Here is an 18,274-nt window from a genome sequence, read left to right on the forward strand (position 1 = left end):
GCGGTGCTCGGACATTACATGCTCAATGTCATGTCCATCAGCAGCCCTTGATTTCATTTGATTTCATTTGATTCGATTATCCTTATTTAGAACTTTCAGGTAATCAATGTATTTAAAAAAAATGAAATAAACAGATGAAATAAACAAAGAAAGAACGGACAACAATGTGATCATTGAAGAAGTAAAGACTTATTTACTCCTACCTTCTTTTATAATATTCATAATCTATGAAAGCAATTTTAACTGTATAAATAAAATAATCCAAGTTCTGTATGTATTGTATGCGTGCGTGCGTGCATATGTAATTTTGCTCACCCCTAGTGGTCGGTTTGCATTGAAACCACTATTAGATATGTCATGAGGTTGGAACCCCAAATAATTGAAAGGTTTAGGTATAGTTTTACTGAGGTTATGGTAGGGTTAGGGACGGGTTAGGTTTAGGTATAGTTTACTGAGGTTAGGTTTAGGTATATTATATATTATGTTTTTGTTACAGTTTTTCACGGTCATCACTTTGGAGAAATAAAAAGCCTTAAGTGAGATCAGTTGGAACGGTGTCATATTTCTGCCACGGATAAAGATGGTTTGGGAGCAGTTACATATAGTTTTACTGAGGTTATGGTAGGCCTAGGGTTAGGTTTAGGTGTAGTTTTACTGAGGTTAAGGTTAGGGTTAGGTTTAGGTATAGTTTTACTGAGGTTATGGTAGGGTTAGGGACGGGTTAGGTTTAGGTATAGTTTACTGAGGTTATGGTAGGGTTAGGGCTAGGTTTAGGTGTAGTTTTACTGAGGTTATGGTAGGGTTAGGGCTAGGTTTAGGTGTAGTTTTACTGAGGTTAAGGTTAGGGTTAGGTTTAGGTGTAGTTTTACTGAGTTTAAGGTTAGGGTTAGGTTTAGGTGTAGTTTTACTGGTGTTAGGGTTAGGTTTAGGTGTAGGCTGTCAATCACAGCGACTGGCCAGTCACAGCACACCCTCTACGTCACTCTGTACTCAACAGGTCGAAACCATGGTTGCATATTTGGGCAAGTGACCTCCTGACCCCGCGGAGGTAATTGTTTGCACATATATGAGCGTGCACGTTTGGTGCACGTGTGTCTTCCCATGTAATATTAATCATAGGGCGTATACAGATTGTGTAGCAATCGTATATAGTTAAAATGAATTTGTAATCATTTTTACATCGTATTTCACTCATTCTGTTGAATTCTATTCAGGTGTAAAAATATACTTCTGCAAACTGTTAATAAATACTAATACCGGGCTTTTAATTGTATTTCTATATTAATTTCAGTGTTGATCATTTTACCTAAGTAACACAATTAATTGAGTACTAGTTAACGGTAGTGACATATATTCTACAGCCGGGGAGGAGCTGCCATCTGCTGGTCACTCACTGCACCGCAGCCCGGGGGGAGATCCACTAAACATGGAGGAGGGAGACGATACTGTTTATTGTCATCCCCGTGACAATAACAGCCATAACATAATGGTGAAAACACTGTGTTTATAGAGACACTGTTGATTCGTTTAGATTTTAATAGAAGAACCACCACCTGGGGGGTGAGGAGGGGGGTTTGGGACTATAGCAGGCCGACAGAGAGGAGCGGACTGGCGGACTGAAATAGCTGCAGCAGCCGGTCCTCTGGGGGAGCAGAGAGACCCCGGAGAGAGCCGAGGAGGGAGGCTTCTATTCCGGGGAGGTTGAGAGGGGATTGTTCGGGGAAGGAAGGAGAGAGAGAAAAATAAAGGTTGAATACTACAGACGAACCTCCATCATTGATTCCATCACCACCGCTAAACAGCCAGCCCGCTAGACCCGCGGGGGTGGGGGGGGCGGGGAGGCAGCGGCAGTGCTGCGGCCGGGAGGAAAGCAACCGAGCGCCGGGTGAAGTGAAGCGGCGGTGCAGCGGCGGAGCCTCAGGCCGACCACCTCCAGCCACCTCGGCCCGGGCAGCGGCGGAGCCTCAGGCCGACTTCCAGCCACCTCGGCCCGGGTTTAACCAGCGACATCACCATCATGTGCTCCAGCAGGAATAAGCTCCAGAGAACGGAGGTCTGCGCCGACTGCAGTGCGTCAGGTAGGACCACCATCACCACGGACCACCACCGCAGACCACCAGTCCACCACACCAAGCATGAATTAAATCAATACAGAAAACTTAAAATAATACAGGGAGGCTTATTTAAAGCGTTGCTTTTGAACAGAGCCATGGTTAATTGGATCGGATGATGGGAGAGGAGAGAGAGGGTTATGAGGCCGGGGCTGCTGTCACTGTCAGCCGGGCAGAGGGACTAGGAGAGCGGCCTGGGTGGAGAGACAGCTCCCCTGGTTCTTTACAACCAGGAGGCCGGGGCTGCTGTCACTGTCAGCCGGGCAGAGGGGCTAGGAGAGCGGCCTGGGTGGAGAGACAGCTCCCCTGGTTCTTTACAACCAGGAGGCCGGGGCTGCTGTCACTGTCAGCCGGGCAGAGGGGCTAGGAGAGCGGCCTGGGAGGAGAGGAGAAGCCGCTAGCTATAGCGTCCTGCTCTGGTTCTTTCCAACCATGGATGGACTCTCATTTATTTTAATTTCATGTTACTTTTCATGTGGCACGAGCCTCTCGCCCACGTAGACACACGTAAATTACTATTATTTTGTATTAATATTTTGGGTGGAATTATAATAACATTTATTAATTTATATTCCTCAAATAAAGAATGTTGTAACTTACAACTCAACAGTCATTCAGACAGCAACATTATACATGGATAATTAGTATTTATTAAAATTTGTATTTGACTATAAGCTCTGCTGCTCTGACATTTACACATGAGCGTGTGTGTGCGTGTACTAGTGGTTAAAGACGTTATTTCTAAATAACGGTGTGTTATTGTTTGTTTTGGTTCTTTCATTATGACAGGCACACAGTTAGCTTAGCTTAGCTAGCGTTAGCCACCTATAGCAAGTGATGTGGTTGTTTTGGTCTGATATTAAAGAAAACAAACAACATTTAGTTGTTTTAGTTCTTCGTTGTAAACAAAACGTTATGAATTAATTAAGACTCTGTTCAGTTGTTCCTCTGTTTGTTTTAGCTAAAGCTAACTCCAGCTATTTAGCATGCGTGAGCAATGACCATCATCATCAGTGTTGTGTTGCTGCTGAGTTAGCATGTTGAGCTAAAGCTAACTCCAGCTAGTTAGCATGTTGAGCTAAAGCTAACGCCATTATTATGACCATCATCAGTGTTGTGTTGCTGCTGAGTTAGCATGTTGAGCTAAAGCTAACTCCAGCTAGTTAGCATGTTGAGCTAAAGCTAACTCCAGATAGTTAGCTTGTTGAGCTAAAGCTAACTCCAGCTAGTTATTATGGCCATCATCAGTGTTGTTTATTCTGCTGAGTTAGCATGTTGAGCTAAAGCAGTGATTCTCAAGGTGGGGTCCGGGGACCCCCGGGGGTCCATGGATGGGTTCCAGGGGGTCCATGGATGGGTTCCAGGGGGTCCATGAGGCATAGCTTCCAGGGGGTCCATGGATGGGTTCCAGGGGGTCCGTGGATGGGTTCCAGGGGGTCCGTGGATGGGTTCCAGGGGGTCCATGGATGGGTTCCAGGGGGTCCATGAGGCATGGCTTCCAGGGGGTCCCCAGCTTTGAACTGTGGACCACAGCTAAACCCCAGATAAATGTGTTACCACGGCTATTCAAAAACATATTTGTTGTGTTATTGTATATTTGTGATTGTGTTACTGTGTGTGTGCGTGTGTAGAGAGAAAGAAAGAGAAAAAGAAAAATGTTAAAGTTAAAATATGATTATGTCGGGGTTTTACTGTTCAAATCTTATTGATTGATTGATTGATTGAAATATTTATTAACAGTTTGTAGAATTACAGTACATTTTAAGCACAAACTCAATACAGAGACTGTTAACTGTGAGTGGACGACCCAATTAAGCATTACACTTGTTTACAACAGGGTCCACATTGTTCAATTCATCAAAATAGATTATTGTGCGTGTGTGTGTGTGTGGTAGTTAAAATGTGATTATTTTGGGGGGTCCCCAGTTAAAATATTATTATGTTTGGGGGTCCCCAGTTAAAATATGATTATGTTTGGGGTCCCCTTTTAAAATGATATGTTGGGAGGTCACGGTCCCCAGTTAAAATATGATGTTGGAGGTCCCTAGTTAAAATATGATGTTGGGAGGTCCCTAGTTAAAATATGATGTTGGGAGGTCCCCAGTTAAAATATGATGTTGGGAGGTCCCCAGTTAAAATATGATGTTGGAGGTCCCTAGTTAAAATATGATGTTGGAGGTCCCTAGTTAAAATATGATGTTGGGAGGTCCCTAGTTAAAATATGATGTTGGGAGGTCCCTAGTTAAAATATGATGTTGGAGGTCCCTAGTTAAAATATGATGTTGGGAGGTCCCTAGTTAAAATATGATGTTGGGAGGTCCCCAGTTAAAATATGATGTTAGGAGGTCCCTAGTTAAAATATGATGTTGGGAGGTCCCTAGTTAAAATATGATGTTGGGAGGTCCCTAGTTAAAATATGATGTTGGAGGTCCCTAGTTAAAATATGATGTTGGGAGGTCCCCAGTTAAAATATGATGTTGGGAGGTCCCTAGTTAAAATATGATGTTGGGAGGTCCCCAGTTAAAATATGATGTTGGAGGTCCCTAGTTAAAATATGATGTTGGGAGGTCCCTAGTTAAAATATGATGTTGGGAGGTCCCTAGTTAAAATATGATGTTGGAGGTCCCTAGTTAAAATATGATGTTGGGAGGTCCCTAGTTAAAATATGATGTTGGGAGGTCCCTAGTTAAAATATGATGTTGGAGGTCCCTAGTTAAAATATGATGTTGGGAGGTCCCTAGTTAAAATATGATGTTGGGAGGTCCCTAGTTAAAATATGATGTTGGGAGGTCCCTAGTTAAAATATGATGTTGGGAGGTCCCTAGTTAAAATATGATGTTGGAGGTCCCCAGTTAAAATATGATGTTGGAGGTCCCCAGTTAAAATGTATTAAACGTATGCCAATGAAGCCAATTTAATTGAATTGAATTGCATTTTTTTAATTTGGTCTTGTTTAATTCTAAAGTGTAGTTGTTTATTTGGGCTTGTTTCTAAAGTGTAGTTGTTTATTAGGTCTTGTCTCTAAAGTGTCGTTGTTTATTTGGGCTTGTTTCTAAAGTGTAGTTGTTTATTTGGGCTTGTTTATAAAGTGTAGTTGTTTATTTGGGCTTGTTTATAAAGTGTAGTTGATTATTTGGGCTTGTTTATAAAGTGTAGTTTTTTTTGGGCTTGTTTATAAAGTGTAGTAGTTGGCAACACTGGCAACTATACTGCTGAGTACTTTTGATTGCGCACACACACACACACGCACACACGCACGCACGCACACGCACTCCTGGAAGCCACGCCCACTCCACAGTGTGATCTGATCTCCGAGTCCGCAGGAGAAGAGAAACAGCCTCACGGAAGGAGGAATTGTCGGCTCACGTTTTTTTTTATTCCTTCTAAATCTCTGTATATAAAATATAGCTCACTCAGCGAATCTCTTGGTTACATCAACATTGTTCTTCGACAATAGTTGGTAACTTGGTTTGTGCCTAAGTATTACGATTAGACAGTTCGCATTGGCTATTTCACCTGCCACGCAGTGACGCGTCTAAGCTTCCCAGCCATTAGCCATGATTGCAGTCCCAGAGCCAACTAATAGAACAGTTACGACATTGAGGGGGCAAAAAAAACAGCGGAGCGCCGATAAAACGTGGCAGCAGACCACATTTGAGTCTCAGTGACTGTACTCGCGGACAGTGGACTCCCACGCATACTACCGCGGACCCCCTCCGCCCCGCGCCGAACTCCTCGGGGACCTCAGGCTCCAGATTGACATGTCAATATGTTCCGGTGTCAATCAAACCAACTGCGTGAGTGCTGTCAAGTGGAAACCTAAGGCCCAGGCTATACGTACATGCGAAGTGTCCACAACCAGTTGTGAACTCGTAGAGTGGCTATATTTTCGAGCTGTATAATAAATGTCACGTTATAATGTAGGGCAGGCTAAGGGCCGATTCGTACTCCTATTTCACCGCTGTTTCGGCGCTGTAGTGCCGAAATGATTTCGGCTCGTCAGAAAGTTTCAGCAGCACCGAAGAGACGACTTTAGGACGGTACCCGCCCCCCCCCCCCCCCCCCCCCCGAACCTCAAATGACGTCAAATTGTAGGCTCTACAGCGCCGAACCGACTTTTATTCGGCTCTAAAATAGGAGTATGAATCGGCCCCTAATACAAGTCCACGCGTGCACATTGTCAGGATGTAGGCACAGTGACATGCAGTCAATGGGCTGCATGGCTTACCATCTCTCTATATCATTTGATAAAGACATATTAAAAAACATGACTTGTACACCCAATGAAAATATAAACTGCACGGAATATATACCACTTCGAATTATAACAATCGGTTGAAGATTATCTGAATATCTCACAAGTAAAATATCAACTTTTTGCGCAACGCCATTGCTGAGGACTGGAAGTGTTTTACATATACTTGTGAGGACCTCTGCTTGGATTCATGGTGGTGAGTGAGGCACCGAGGATCTGCAAGCTCACAACGTTCTGCATGTGGAGCTCCAACACTTGGAGCTTGTAGATACACGGAATGACGATACACATTTCATAGAATATATATATATACCACTTTGAATTAAAACAATCTGTTGTGCTTTGCACTCGGCACCAATACAAATGTAATCACCAATCACCGGACTAGTAGGCTGATATATGTAGTATTGGATGCAGCAGAGCAGAGCCTTTGCTCGCTGCAGTTGATGCAACATATGATTTAAGTTTTAAAGTTGTTAACCCATTCTGACCTGAGATCAGATTCATACCAGGTTTCCACTGGACACACGCTGGTCTGATTAACCCATTCTGACCTGAGATCAGATTCTTAAAAATGTCAGTCGTTCTTCGATTTTTCAAAAATAGCAGACCTACAAGCTCATAGCGCGCCACTCGGTGGCGCGCTATGAGCTTGTAGATCTGCTGTTTTTCAATAGCTAAAGCATAACATGATGCTGAACACCAAAATGGGTTCCCGGTCAGAATGGGTTAACAGTGATCAGTGATATATAAACATGAACAATGATGGATAGATATCTGTGTAGTTTCCATGCAGGCACAAGCTGCATTTCTCACCTAATTATAGTAAAAACTAGAACTGCACTCTGTCGAGTGCATACTTGCTTGTTGCACACTAGTAGGCCATAAATGGCCAACTAGTGCGCAAGCAGAGTGCGCAAGCACTTCCGACCGTTATAAACTGTCACTTTTGATGCGTATGCACCGTCCCAGCAAATTGTGCCTGATACGGCAGTGGTGCCAGATTACATGCATGTATACACAGGAGCATTACCTTTAATCCTCCCAACACTAAAACATATCGTCATTACGTCACCATCGAAAACCAATTACACTTTGTTTTTATTTCAGTTTAGGCAACTTCACAGAATTACAGGTATACATTTTTCTTACAACTGATCTTTTTTTTTTTTTTTTCACAACCTCAGCTGCATACTTTCACAGGATGTATAAATGATACACTCATACACACAAACAACTTCACATACTTTTACAAGTACTTCACAAACAAAAAAAAACAAAACAACAAAAAATACAGGTATACAGCGAGACAAAAACGACAGAGCGACGGCAACAATGGGAGGTAAACAATACTGGGAACAGACATACTGGAGATGGAGGAAGGTGTATGGGTACACCAGAAGGTCTGAAGAGAAGTGTATTTGGTTACTCAAGATTCCGAAAGCCTGCTACCTCGACAGTAGAGGCAGTACAGGACTCCATCTTTTACTAAATATGTTTGGTTGGGCATTGGGTCCTTTAATCCAAATATTTCTTACCTCATCATTGAGAGCTAGTTATACATATACACACACCATGTAATCTGGTCCCAGCAAATCAGGCACAATTTGCTGGGACGGTGCATACGCATCAAAAGTGTCGGGGTGGCTGGGACGGTGCATACGCATCAAAAGTGGCGGGTTGGCTGCGACGGTGCATACGAGCGGGCGAAACTATTACTTGCGCGCTCTGCTTGCGCAAGTAATGATATGCGCTAATAAACGGTGACATCATCGTTTCTCAATATCTACTGATAGTCAGATATATTGCTGTCAGGTGACCAAAACCATTCCTTTACCAAATATATAATGATCAAAAATATACATAAAATATTTAAAATAGCCTACAAGCTCACACTGCATAATATTCATATATTCACACGTTGGGAGCTTGTAGATTTGTTTGTTTTTTTTCTTCCCGGCTTACGCCTTTTATTGTTTTTCTTTTTTCTTTTATTTTTAGGTACAGACAGTAGGCTGACAGGAGACGGGAGAGAGATGGGGGAAGACATGCAGACATGCAGTTTTATTATTATATCAAAGTCATGGACTTTGATATAATAAAAAAACCAAGAATTGAAGCAAATCAATTAATTACCAGCTGCATTATATCTCCACAATTGTGCTATTATATGATGACATGCATATATCTGTGTCTGTTTGTGTGTGTGTGTGTGTGTGTATGTGTGTGTGTGTGTGTGTAAACAACAACAGGATCTGTCCATGTGACTATGTAAGTGTGAGTGTAACAAACTCTAAGACTGTCCAAATGGACTGTTATAGGCTCATTTAATAGACAATTCTGGAGATATAAAGCAGCAGTTGGTAATTAATTGAGTAGTTGTTTATTTGGCCTTTTTTCTAAAGTGTAGTTGTTTATTTGGTCTTGTTTCTAAAGTGTAGTTATTTGGTCTTGTTTCTAAAGTGTAGTTGTTTATTTGGCCTTGTTTCTAAAGTGTAGTTGTTTATTTGGTCTTGTTTCTAAAGTGTAGTTGTTTATTTGGTCTTGTTTCTAAAGTGTAGTTGTTTATTTGGTCTTGTTTCTAAAGTGTAGTTGTTTATTTTGGCAACATATCCTGATTCCTGACGAGTCTCTCTCTCTCTCTCTCTCTCTCTCTCTCTCTCTCGCTGTGTGTCTCTTTGTCTCTCTCTCAGATCCGGGCTGGGCGAGCATCAACAGAGGTGTTCTGGTGTGTGATGAGTGCTGCTCGGTGCATCGCAGTCTGGGACGACACATCTCCATTGTCAAACACCTGCGACACAGCGGCTGGCCCCCCGCCCTGATACAGGTAAACATAGACCCCGCCCCCCGCCCTGATACAGGTAACACAGACCCCCACCCTGCTAACTCTCTGTGCTAACGATGCTAACTCTAATGTGTTCCAGATGGTCCAGACGTTAGCAGCTAACGGTGCTAACTCCATGTGTTTCAGATGGTCCAGACGTTAGCAGCTAACGGTGCTAACTCCATGTGTTTCAGATGGTCCAGACGTTAGCAGCTAACGGTGCTAACTCCTTGTGTTTCAGATGGTGCAGACGTTAGCGGCTAACGGCGCTAACTCCATCTGGGAACACAGCCTGTTGGATCCCGCTCAGATCCAGAGTGGACGACGGAAACCAAACCCTCAGGACAACGTCCAGTAAGAATGCTTTAACCTTTGACCTTTATACACTGTGAACCAATCAGGATAGAGTCCTGTAAGAACCTTTACACACTTAATTAATTATCGTCTCGCTATATAATATTTACCGTAAAGCGGGCTCCTGGTATCTCTGCTTGAGCTGGGTTGAACAACGCGCCGATGTGCTCAATGCTAAATCGTTGTTACCGCGCGGTTAAAATGTTAATGCTTCCGAAGACTCTTAATTCTTTCTTTCCCAAGTCCGTATATATACGTACGTCGACACTAGGTGGCGTCATATCCCATGTGCGTATATATATACGTACCCCAACGTAGACTCCGTCTATATAATGGTTGAGGCCTACGGAAGCTTTTAACATCCGTCCGGTTCCCATAGCAACGCCCCACCGTTCCAACTATGGGATTGCATATATATATATTTTCAGTGGAAAGGAAGGTTTTCAAACAGCCATAACTCTTCTTCTAAAAAACGCTGTCCTCGGTGGATTTTCTGCCGTCCGCATGTCGGATTTAATTTGTGCCTTTTGTAACGCGATGCTGCCGCCATGTGACGCCATGTGACGACAGGGGGAGGAGCTTGTGTGTCTGTTCCAATGCTGTAGTTGTGTTTCTAGCGAGTGTGTGTTGGGTGAGGAGCGGGGGGGGGGGCAGTCTGTTTAAAGTGATGAGTTGCATTTTTGTAGCTACCTCTCTCTCTCTCACTCTCTCTCTCTCTCTCTCTCTCTCTCCAGCACAGTGAAGTCAGAGTTCATCAGGTCAAAGTACCAGATGTTGTCGTTCGTCCACAAGCTGCCGTGTCGAGAAGACGACGGGGTTACCGCCACGGACCTGAGCAAGGTGAGGAGAGACTACACTACCCACAATGCCCCACTATACCACACACACGCACACACACACACACACATACCACACACACACACACACACACACACACACACACACACACACACACACACACACTGACCTGAAAGGGTTAATATTGACCTGAAGGGGTTAATACTGACCTGAAAGGGTTAATACTGACCTGACATATAATACACAGTGTAGATAAGGTCACAGCGCATAATATTTCAGGGTCATAAAAGGTTCCAGTCGGGTTAGAAGCAAAGACAAGTTGAGTCTAGATGTGAATGTAAGGAAGGTCCTGAAGCTACTATATGATGAGATGGGTCTACGAGGTCGAGGGAGGTTGTTCCAATCGAACGGGGCTTTAAAGTATGACATAATGCTTAAAACATGCACCAAAAGGGGTTCCCGTCCTGAAAGGGTTAACAAGAAATGGGCAGCATTAAAAATGTCCAAATACAAGTTCAAAACATGCAACAAATGAATGCCAAAAAACGACCAAAATACACCATTTATCATTTTATAAAATCATAAAATACACCATTTAATCATTTTATAAAATCATAAAATACACCATTTATCATGCAGACAATTTATAAACGTGTAACATACAAACAATTCCCTCAAAATACCAATATTACAATTATGAAGAAAATCATTGTTTTACTTTGTGTCACCCATAGGGGTCACTGTGGGGTCACTGTGTCTATGCTGTACTCTGTGTCGACAAACAACCCTATCTCTCTCTCTCTTCTCTCTCTCTCTCTCTTCTCTCTCTCTCTCTCTGTCGCTATCTCTCTCTCTCTCTCTCTCTCCCTCTCCCTCTCCCTCTCCCTCTCCCTCTCCCTCTGTCTCTGTCTCTGTCTCTGTCTCTGTCTCTGTCTCTGTCTCTGTCTCTGTCTCTGTCTCTCTCTCTCTCTCTTCTCTATCTCTCTCTCTCTGTCGCTATCTCTCTCTGTCGCTATCTCTCCCTCTCCCTCTCCCTCTCCCTCTCCCTCTCCCTCTCTGTCTCTCTCTCTCTCTCTTTCTCTCTCTCTCTCCATGTCTCTCTATGTCTCTCTCCCTCAGCAACTCCACTCCAGCGTGAGAACAGGAAGTCTGGAGACGTGTCTGAGGTTGTTGTCTCTGGGAGCGCAGCCTGGCTTCTTCCACCCGGTAAACCTGTCTGTCTGTCTGTCTGTCTGTCTGTCTGTCTGTCTGTCTGTCTGTCTGTCTGTATTGTATACTTTTATGAATCTGTGCTCCATACCATGTGACCGTGGTCGTGAGTTAAATAAAATGATGATGAGAATTGAGGGTTCTTTGGAGTAGCATAATTATTAGACATCCGTACAGGGTGTTCTCTGTACGCCCAGGGTGTTCTCTGTACGCCCAGGGTGTTCTCTGTACGCCCAGGGTGTTCTCTGTACGCCCAGGGTGTTCTCTGTACGCCCAGGGTGTTCTCTGTACGCCCAGGGTGTTCTCTGTACGTCCAGGGTGTTCTCTGTACGCCCAGGGTGTTCTTCCAAGTAGCACGTGTGCTCCTAAGTTGAAAAACCTAGTAGCACACAAATTAATCAAATAACGGGACTAACGGGCCCGATAAATGTTTCTAAAAAAAATAATAAAACGTTCGCTCTGAAAGAATATATATTCAAAGATCTGTGCCGCATTTTTACGATTCTTCAAAAATAGCAGACCTACAAGCTCGTAGCGTGCCACTCGGTGGCGCGCTGTGACCTTGTAGATCAGCTATTTATGTCTGAAAAAAATTCACTCCCACTCAGTCTGCCAGTCGTTCCAAATGGACCGCCGTCCCCCTTTCTCCCCCACGCGTCTAAAGACCTCCCTCTCCAGCTGGACGTTGGTAAAGTCGTCAACCCCCCCGACTTTACCATCGTCTTGTAAACGTCACATTCGGCGGCAGTGTGTTGCACACGGAACGGAAGACTGAGGCAGTGAGGCTACCGCTGCTTATTATCAACCTGAATGTTGGCATTATAAATTATACTCCCTTGGTGTTTCATCAGCGCGAACGAAAATATAGGCTACAGTCTGCAGCCTGGTGATGAAAAAATAATAAACTCCACACGTGAAATGCTACGATAAGGAAGCAAGTTTACAGACAAAGAAGGACGGACAGAACTCCTTTGACTGACAAAGAGCTGGCGATATTTACTATATGCCAGAATAGGCTGTGGAACAAATGAATCCACAGCAGCAGGCCTACATACGGGCCGTTATTTGCAAACTTAATCAGCCTCAGCCCTCATTTATATTATTATATGCGTGTTCACCGTGTTGAGTTTGCAGATCTCTGCATGCCAAGATCACCTCACAACACCAGTCCTCCACATCCATAAATCTAGGCTATAGTTTCACAAGTGCCTATGCAGCCTATATGCACAACCAATTGTTTTAATGCAAAGTGGTGTATATTCTGTGAAATGTTTATTGTCATCCGTGTATCTACAAGCTCCATGTGTTGCATGACAGCGCGTTGTGAGCTTGCAGATCATCCATTTTCGGTGCGGCCACCGTGATCAAGTAGCGCGACAAAAAAGGTTGATATTTAAATTGTGCTATTCTCGGCCAATGTTCTACCGATTGTTCTAATGCCAAATGGCCTATAATCCGTGAAGTGTACATTTCCATTGGGTGTATAATAATGTATTTATAAGAGAAAAATAAAAGTGCGTGCATGCGTGCAGGCAACAATGTCGTCTCCAGCTGGAGAGGGAGGTGTGAACTGTGGAGATCTTTAGACGAGTGGGGGAGAAAGGGGGGACGCCGGTCGATTTGGCCGAAATAGCCAGACCTAGTTTTTGATTGATTGATTGAAATATTTATTAACAGTTTGCAGAATTACAGTACATTTCAAGCACAAACTCAATACAAAGACTGTTAACTGTGAGTGGACGACCCAATTAAGCATTACACTTAGTAGTAGGTATATCTATGCCCTAAAATCATATTTACAAAACGTTTTAGATGAAGAAAAAAAACATAGGTGATTTCAAGCCAATATTTAGACAAAGTCATGCAAGGGGAACTTTCTCTGGACTCCATGGGCTTAGAAAAATCAACTTAAAAATCTCAAAATCGGTCAGAACGGCTGCTCCGACGTGCTAGTGTTAAGGGGTGCTAGCCCCTCCAATATACAGCTTTTGTCCAAAAACACGTCTTTTTGCTATTGACAATGAACGGAGACATTGGGTCAAAATCCCGCTACATATGACGTAATTGAACTCGTATACTGCCACCTGCTGGACGCAAAGCCAACCTCAGACTGCCCGAGGGCTCCCGAGGCGATTCAGAGGGTGCACACACACACGGCACAGAGCGGATGTTGTGGGCGTCCATCCTTATGCTAATGAATAGCGTCAATGCTAACGGGCTGAAATGAAGCCATCCTTGCTCTAGAAAGCGCCCGATGTTTCCATCTAGACCACCGGAGAATCAGCAAAGACCTCCGAACATCGCGCGTCTTATCCAGACCATGGAGAGCTCCGTAGATTAGGAGTTATTCAGCTTTTAGTCAGCCTGTATAATGGGAGGCGGTCGGGGGGGCGTGGTTGCTACGCAACCCGTTTCTATAGAGCGTCGCAGTCCCGCCCCCTTTCAGAACAACGAGTGGCCCAGGAAATTAATCCTTAATGCATTTTTCCCATAGGCATTTCTTAAATGATTTATTTATTAAGACCTTTTAAGCGTCGTAACGAAGCCAACTCTTGTCGTGACAAATCATGACAACACACACAATATTTTGGACCAAACAAATAATTACAAAGAAGAAAAACAACAAAAAAAGTGTCGTTTCTTTGGTCCAAAATATTGTGTTTGTTGTCATGATTTGTCACGACAAGAGTTGGCTTCGTACGACGCTTAAAAGGTCTTTAAATAAATCATTTAAGAAATGCCTCTATGGTCAAAATGCATTGCGATTCATTTCCTGGGCCACTCGTTGTTCTGAAAGGGGGAGGGACTGCGACGCTCTATAGGAGCGCTAAAGAAGGAAAGGCCGAGCCAAAATAATAATGAAAAAAGAAAAGATATAAATCGGCGATCCGGTTTTGATATCGATAATAAAGCTTATCTGACGGAACGGAAGGTAATTACACTCCGTATGGCGGAGCGTCCCGCCACCAGCGCTACGTCTGTTAAACATTAAACACAGCTGAGACACCGCCGTACCACAGAAATATAAACACAGCTGAGACACCGCCGTACCACAGACATATAAACACAGCTGAGACACCGCCGTACCACAGAAATATAAATGTAGGTATAGAATGTGTACTTGCTTTTATCAGAGTTTATGTGTGTGTGTGTGTGTGTGTGTGTGTGTGTGTGTGTGTGTGTGTGTGTGTGTGTGTGACTGTGTGTGTGTGACTGTGTGTGTGACTGTGTGTGTGTGTGTGTGTGTGTGTGTGTGTGTGTGTGTGTGTGTGTGACTGTGTGTATGTGTGTGTGTGTGTGTGACTGTGTGTGTGTGACTGTGTGTGTGACTGTGTGTGTGACTGTGTGTGTGTGTGTGTGTGTGTGTGTGTGTGTGTGTGTGTGACTGTGTGTGTGTGCGTGTGTGCGTGCGTGCGTCTCCAGGAGAAAGGCACCACGCCCCTCCATGTCTCGGCGAAGGCAGGTCAGATCCTCCAGGCTGAGCTGCTGGTGGTCTACGGAGCGGACCCTGGAGCTATGGACCTGAACGCACGCACACCCATAGACTACGCACGGTAACACACTCTGGAGCTATGGACCTGAACGCACGCACACCCATAGACTACGCACGGTAACACACTCTGGAGCTATGGACCTGAACGCACGCACACCCATAGACTACGCACGGTAACACACTCTATGGACCTGAACGCACGCACACCCATAGACTACGCACGGTAACACACTCTTGAAAAACCTCATGTTTCTGTGCTTCTAGAGATACTTTAGCATCTCGTTGGGAATATAAACGCTTCTAGAGATACTTTAGCATCTCGTTGGGAATATAAACGCTTCTAGAGATACTTTAGCATCTCGTTGGGAATATAAACGCTTCTAGAGATACTTTAGCATCTCGTTGGGAATATAAACGCTTCTAGAGAGACTTTAGCATCTCGTTGGGAATATAAACGCTTCTAGAGATACTTTAGCATCTCGTTGGGAATATAAACGCTTCTAGAGAGACTTTAGCATCTCGTTGGGAATATAAACGCTTCTAGAGAGACTTTAGCATCTCGTTGGGAATATAAACGCTTCTAGAGATACTTTAGCATCTCGTTGGGAATATAAACGCTTCTAGAGATACTTTAGCATCTCGTTGGGAATATAAACGCTTCTAGAGATACTTTAGCATCTCGTTGGGAATATAAACGCTTCTAGAGATACTTTAGCATCTCGTTGGGAATATAAACGCTTCTAGAGAGACTTTAGCATCTCGTTGGGAATATAAACGCTTCTAGAGATACTTTAGCATCTCGTTGGGAATATAAACGCTTCTAGAGAGACTTTAGCATCTCGTTGGGAATATAAACGCTTCTAGAGAGACTTTAGCATCTCGTTGGGAATATAAACGCTTCTAGAGATACTTTAGCATCTCGTTGGGAATATAAACGCTTCTAGAGATACTTTAGCATCTCGTTGGGAATATAAACGCTTCTAGAGATACTTTAGCATCTCGTTGGGGATATAAACGCTTCTAGAGAGACTTTAGCATCTCGTTGGGAATATAAACGCTTCTAGAGATACTTTAGCATCTCGTTGGGAATATAAACGCTTCTAGAGATACTTTAGCATCTCGTTGGGAATATAAACGCTTCTAGAGATACTTTAGCATCTCGTTGGGAATATAAACGCTTCTAGAGATACTTTAGCATCTCGTTGGGAATATAAACGCTTCTAGAGATACTTTAGCATCTCGTTGGGAATATAAACGCTTCTAGAGATACTTTAGCATCTCGTTGGGAATATAAACGCTTCTAGAGATACTTTAGCATCTCGTTGGGAATATAAACGCTTCTAGAGATACTTTAGCATCTCGTTGGGAATATAAACGCTTCTAGAGATACTTTAGCATCTCGTTGGGAATATAAACGCTTCTAGAGATACTTTAGCATCTCGTTGGGAATATAAACGCTTCTAGAGATACTTTAGTGTGTGTGTGTGTGTCTCTCTCTAGACAAACAGTGGTAGACTCATGTCGTTTCTCATGTCGTCTCTCTCTCTCTCTCTCTGTCTCTCTCTGTCTCTCTCTCTCTCTCTCTCTCTCTCTCTCTCTCTCTCTCTCTCTCTGTCTCTCTCTCTCTCTCTCTCTGTCTCTCTCTCTCTCTCTCTCTGTCTCTCTGTGTCTCTCTCCCCAGACAAGCGGGGCAGACAGAGCTAGCGGATCGGCTCATAGAGTGTCAGTATGAGCTGACAGACCGACTGGCCTTCTACCTGTGTGGTCGTCGCCCAGGTAACCATAATAATAATAATAATAATAATAACACCCAGCCAGGTGTAGTACCCCCGTGTACCACTAGAGCAGTGCCAGGTGTAGATCTACAAGCACCACAGAGCGATAGTGAACACAGATCTACAAGCACCACAGCGCTATAGTGAACACAGATCTACAAGCACCACAGAGCTATAGTGAACACAGATCTACAAGCACCACAGCGCTGTAGTGAACACAGATCTACAAGCACCACAGAGCTATAGTGAACACAGATCTACAAGCACCACAGAGCTATAGTGAACACAGATCTACAAGCACCACAGCACTATAGTGAACACAGATCTACAAGCACCACAGAGCTATAGTGAACACAGATCTACAAGCACCACAGCGCTGTAGTGAACACAGATCTACAAGCACCACAGCGCTATAGTGAACACAGATCTACAAGCACCACAGCGCTGTAGTGAACACAGATCTACAAGCATCACAGCGCTATAGTGAACACAGATCTACAAGCACCACAGAGCTGTAGTGAACACAGATCTACAAGCACCACAGCGCTATAGTGAACACAGATCTACAAGCACCACAGAGCTATAGTGAACACAGATCTACAAGCACCACAGAGCTATAGTGAACACAGATCTACAAGCACCACAGCGCTATAGTGAACACAGATCTACAAGCACCACAGAGCTATAGTGAACACAGATCTACAAGCACCACAGAGCTATAGTGAACACAGATCTACAAGCACCACAGCGCTATAGTGAACACAGATCTACAAGCACCACAGCGCTATAGTGAACACAGATCTACAAGCACCACAGAGCTGTAGTGAACACAGATCTACAAGCACCACAGAGCGATAGTGAACACAGATCTACAAGCATCACAGCGCTGTAGTGAACACAGATCTACAAGCACCACAGAGCTGTAGTGAACACAGATCTACAAGCACCACAGCGCTGTAGTGAACACAGATCTACAAGCACCACAGAGCTGTAGTGAACACAGATCTACAAGCACCACAGCGCTATAGTGAACACAGATCTACAAGCACCACAGCGCTATAGTGAACACAGATCTACAAGCACCACAGCGCTATAGTGAACACAGATCTACAAGCACCACAGAGCTGTAGTGAACACAGATCTACAAGCACCACAGAGCTATAGTGAACACAGATCTACAAGCACCACAGAGCTATAGTGAACACAGATCTACAAGCACCACAGAGCTATAGTGAACACAGATCTACAAGCACCACAGAGCTATAGTGAACACAGATCTACAAGCACCACAGAGCTATAGTGAACACAGATCTACAAGCACCACAGAGCTGTAGTGAACACAGATCTACAAGCACCACAGAGCTATAGTGAACACAGATCTACAAGCACCACAGAGCTATAGTGAACACAGATCTACAAGCATCACAGAGCTATAGTGAACACAGATCTACAAGC

At 43.9% G+C, this 18,274-nt stretch overlaps 1 protein-coding gene across 4 annotated transcripts in view; it reads left to right on the forward strand.

Annotated features, from left to right (window-relative positions):
- The first annotated feature begins 1,454 nt into the window (after positions 1–1,454).
- The window catches only part of git1 (G protein-coupled receptor kinase interacting ArfGAP 1), a 35,838-nt gene continuing 19,018 nt past the window's right edge, over positions 1,455–18,274 (forward strand). For 2 of the 4 annotated variants that reach the window (XM_080771575.1, XM_080771577.1), the window contains exons 1-7: positions 1,455–2,078; positions 9,060–9,193; positions 9,432–9,544; positions 10,279–10,384; positions 11,462–11,548; positions 14,975–15,105; positions 16,726–16,820. In XM_080771575.1, coding sequence (XP_080627701.1) covers positions 2,018–2,078; positions 9,060–9,193; positions 9,432–9,544; positions 10,279–10,384; positions 11,462–11,548; positions 14,975–15,105; positions 16,726–16,820 — 727 coding nt within the window. In that variant the 5' untranslated portion in view covers positions 1,455–2,017. The remainder of the gene's footprint in view (positions 2,079–9,059; positions 9,194–9,431; positions 9,545–10,278; positions 10,385–11,461; positions 11,549–14,974; positions 15,106–16,725; positions 16,821–18,274) is intronic. The other 2 variants (XM_080771574.1, XM_080771576.1) reach the window with 2 other exon arrangements.

Source organism: Protomyctophum bolini (genome assembly GCF_963924005.1).
Source record: "Protomyctophum bolini genome assembly, chromosome: 9".
In the NCBI taxonomy this organism is placed as follows: Eukaryota; Metazoa; Chordata; class Actinopteri; order Myctophiformes; family Myctophidae; genus Protomyctophum; species Protomyctophum bolini.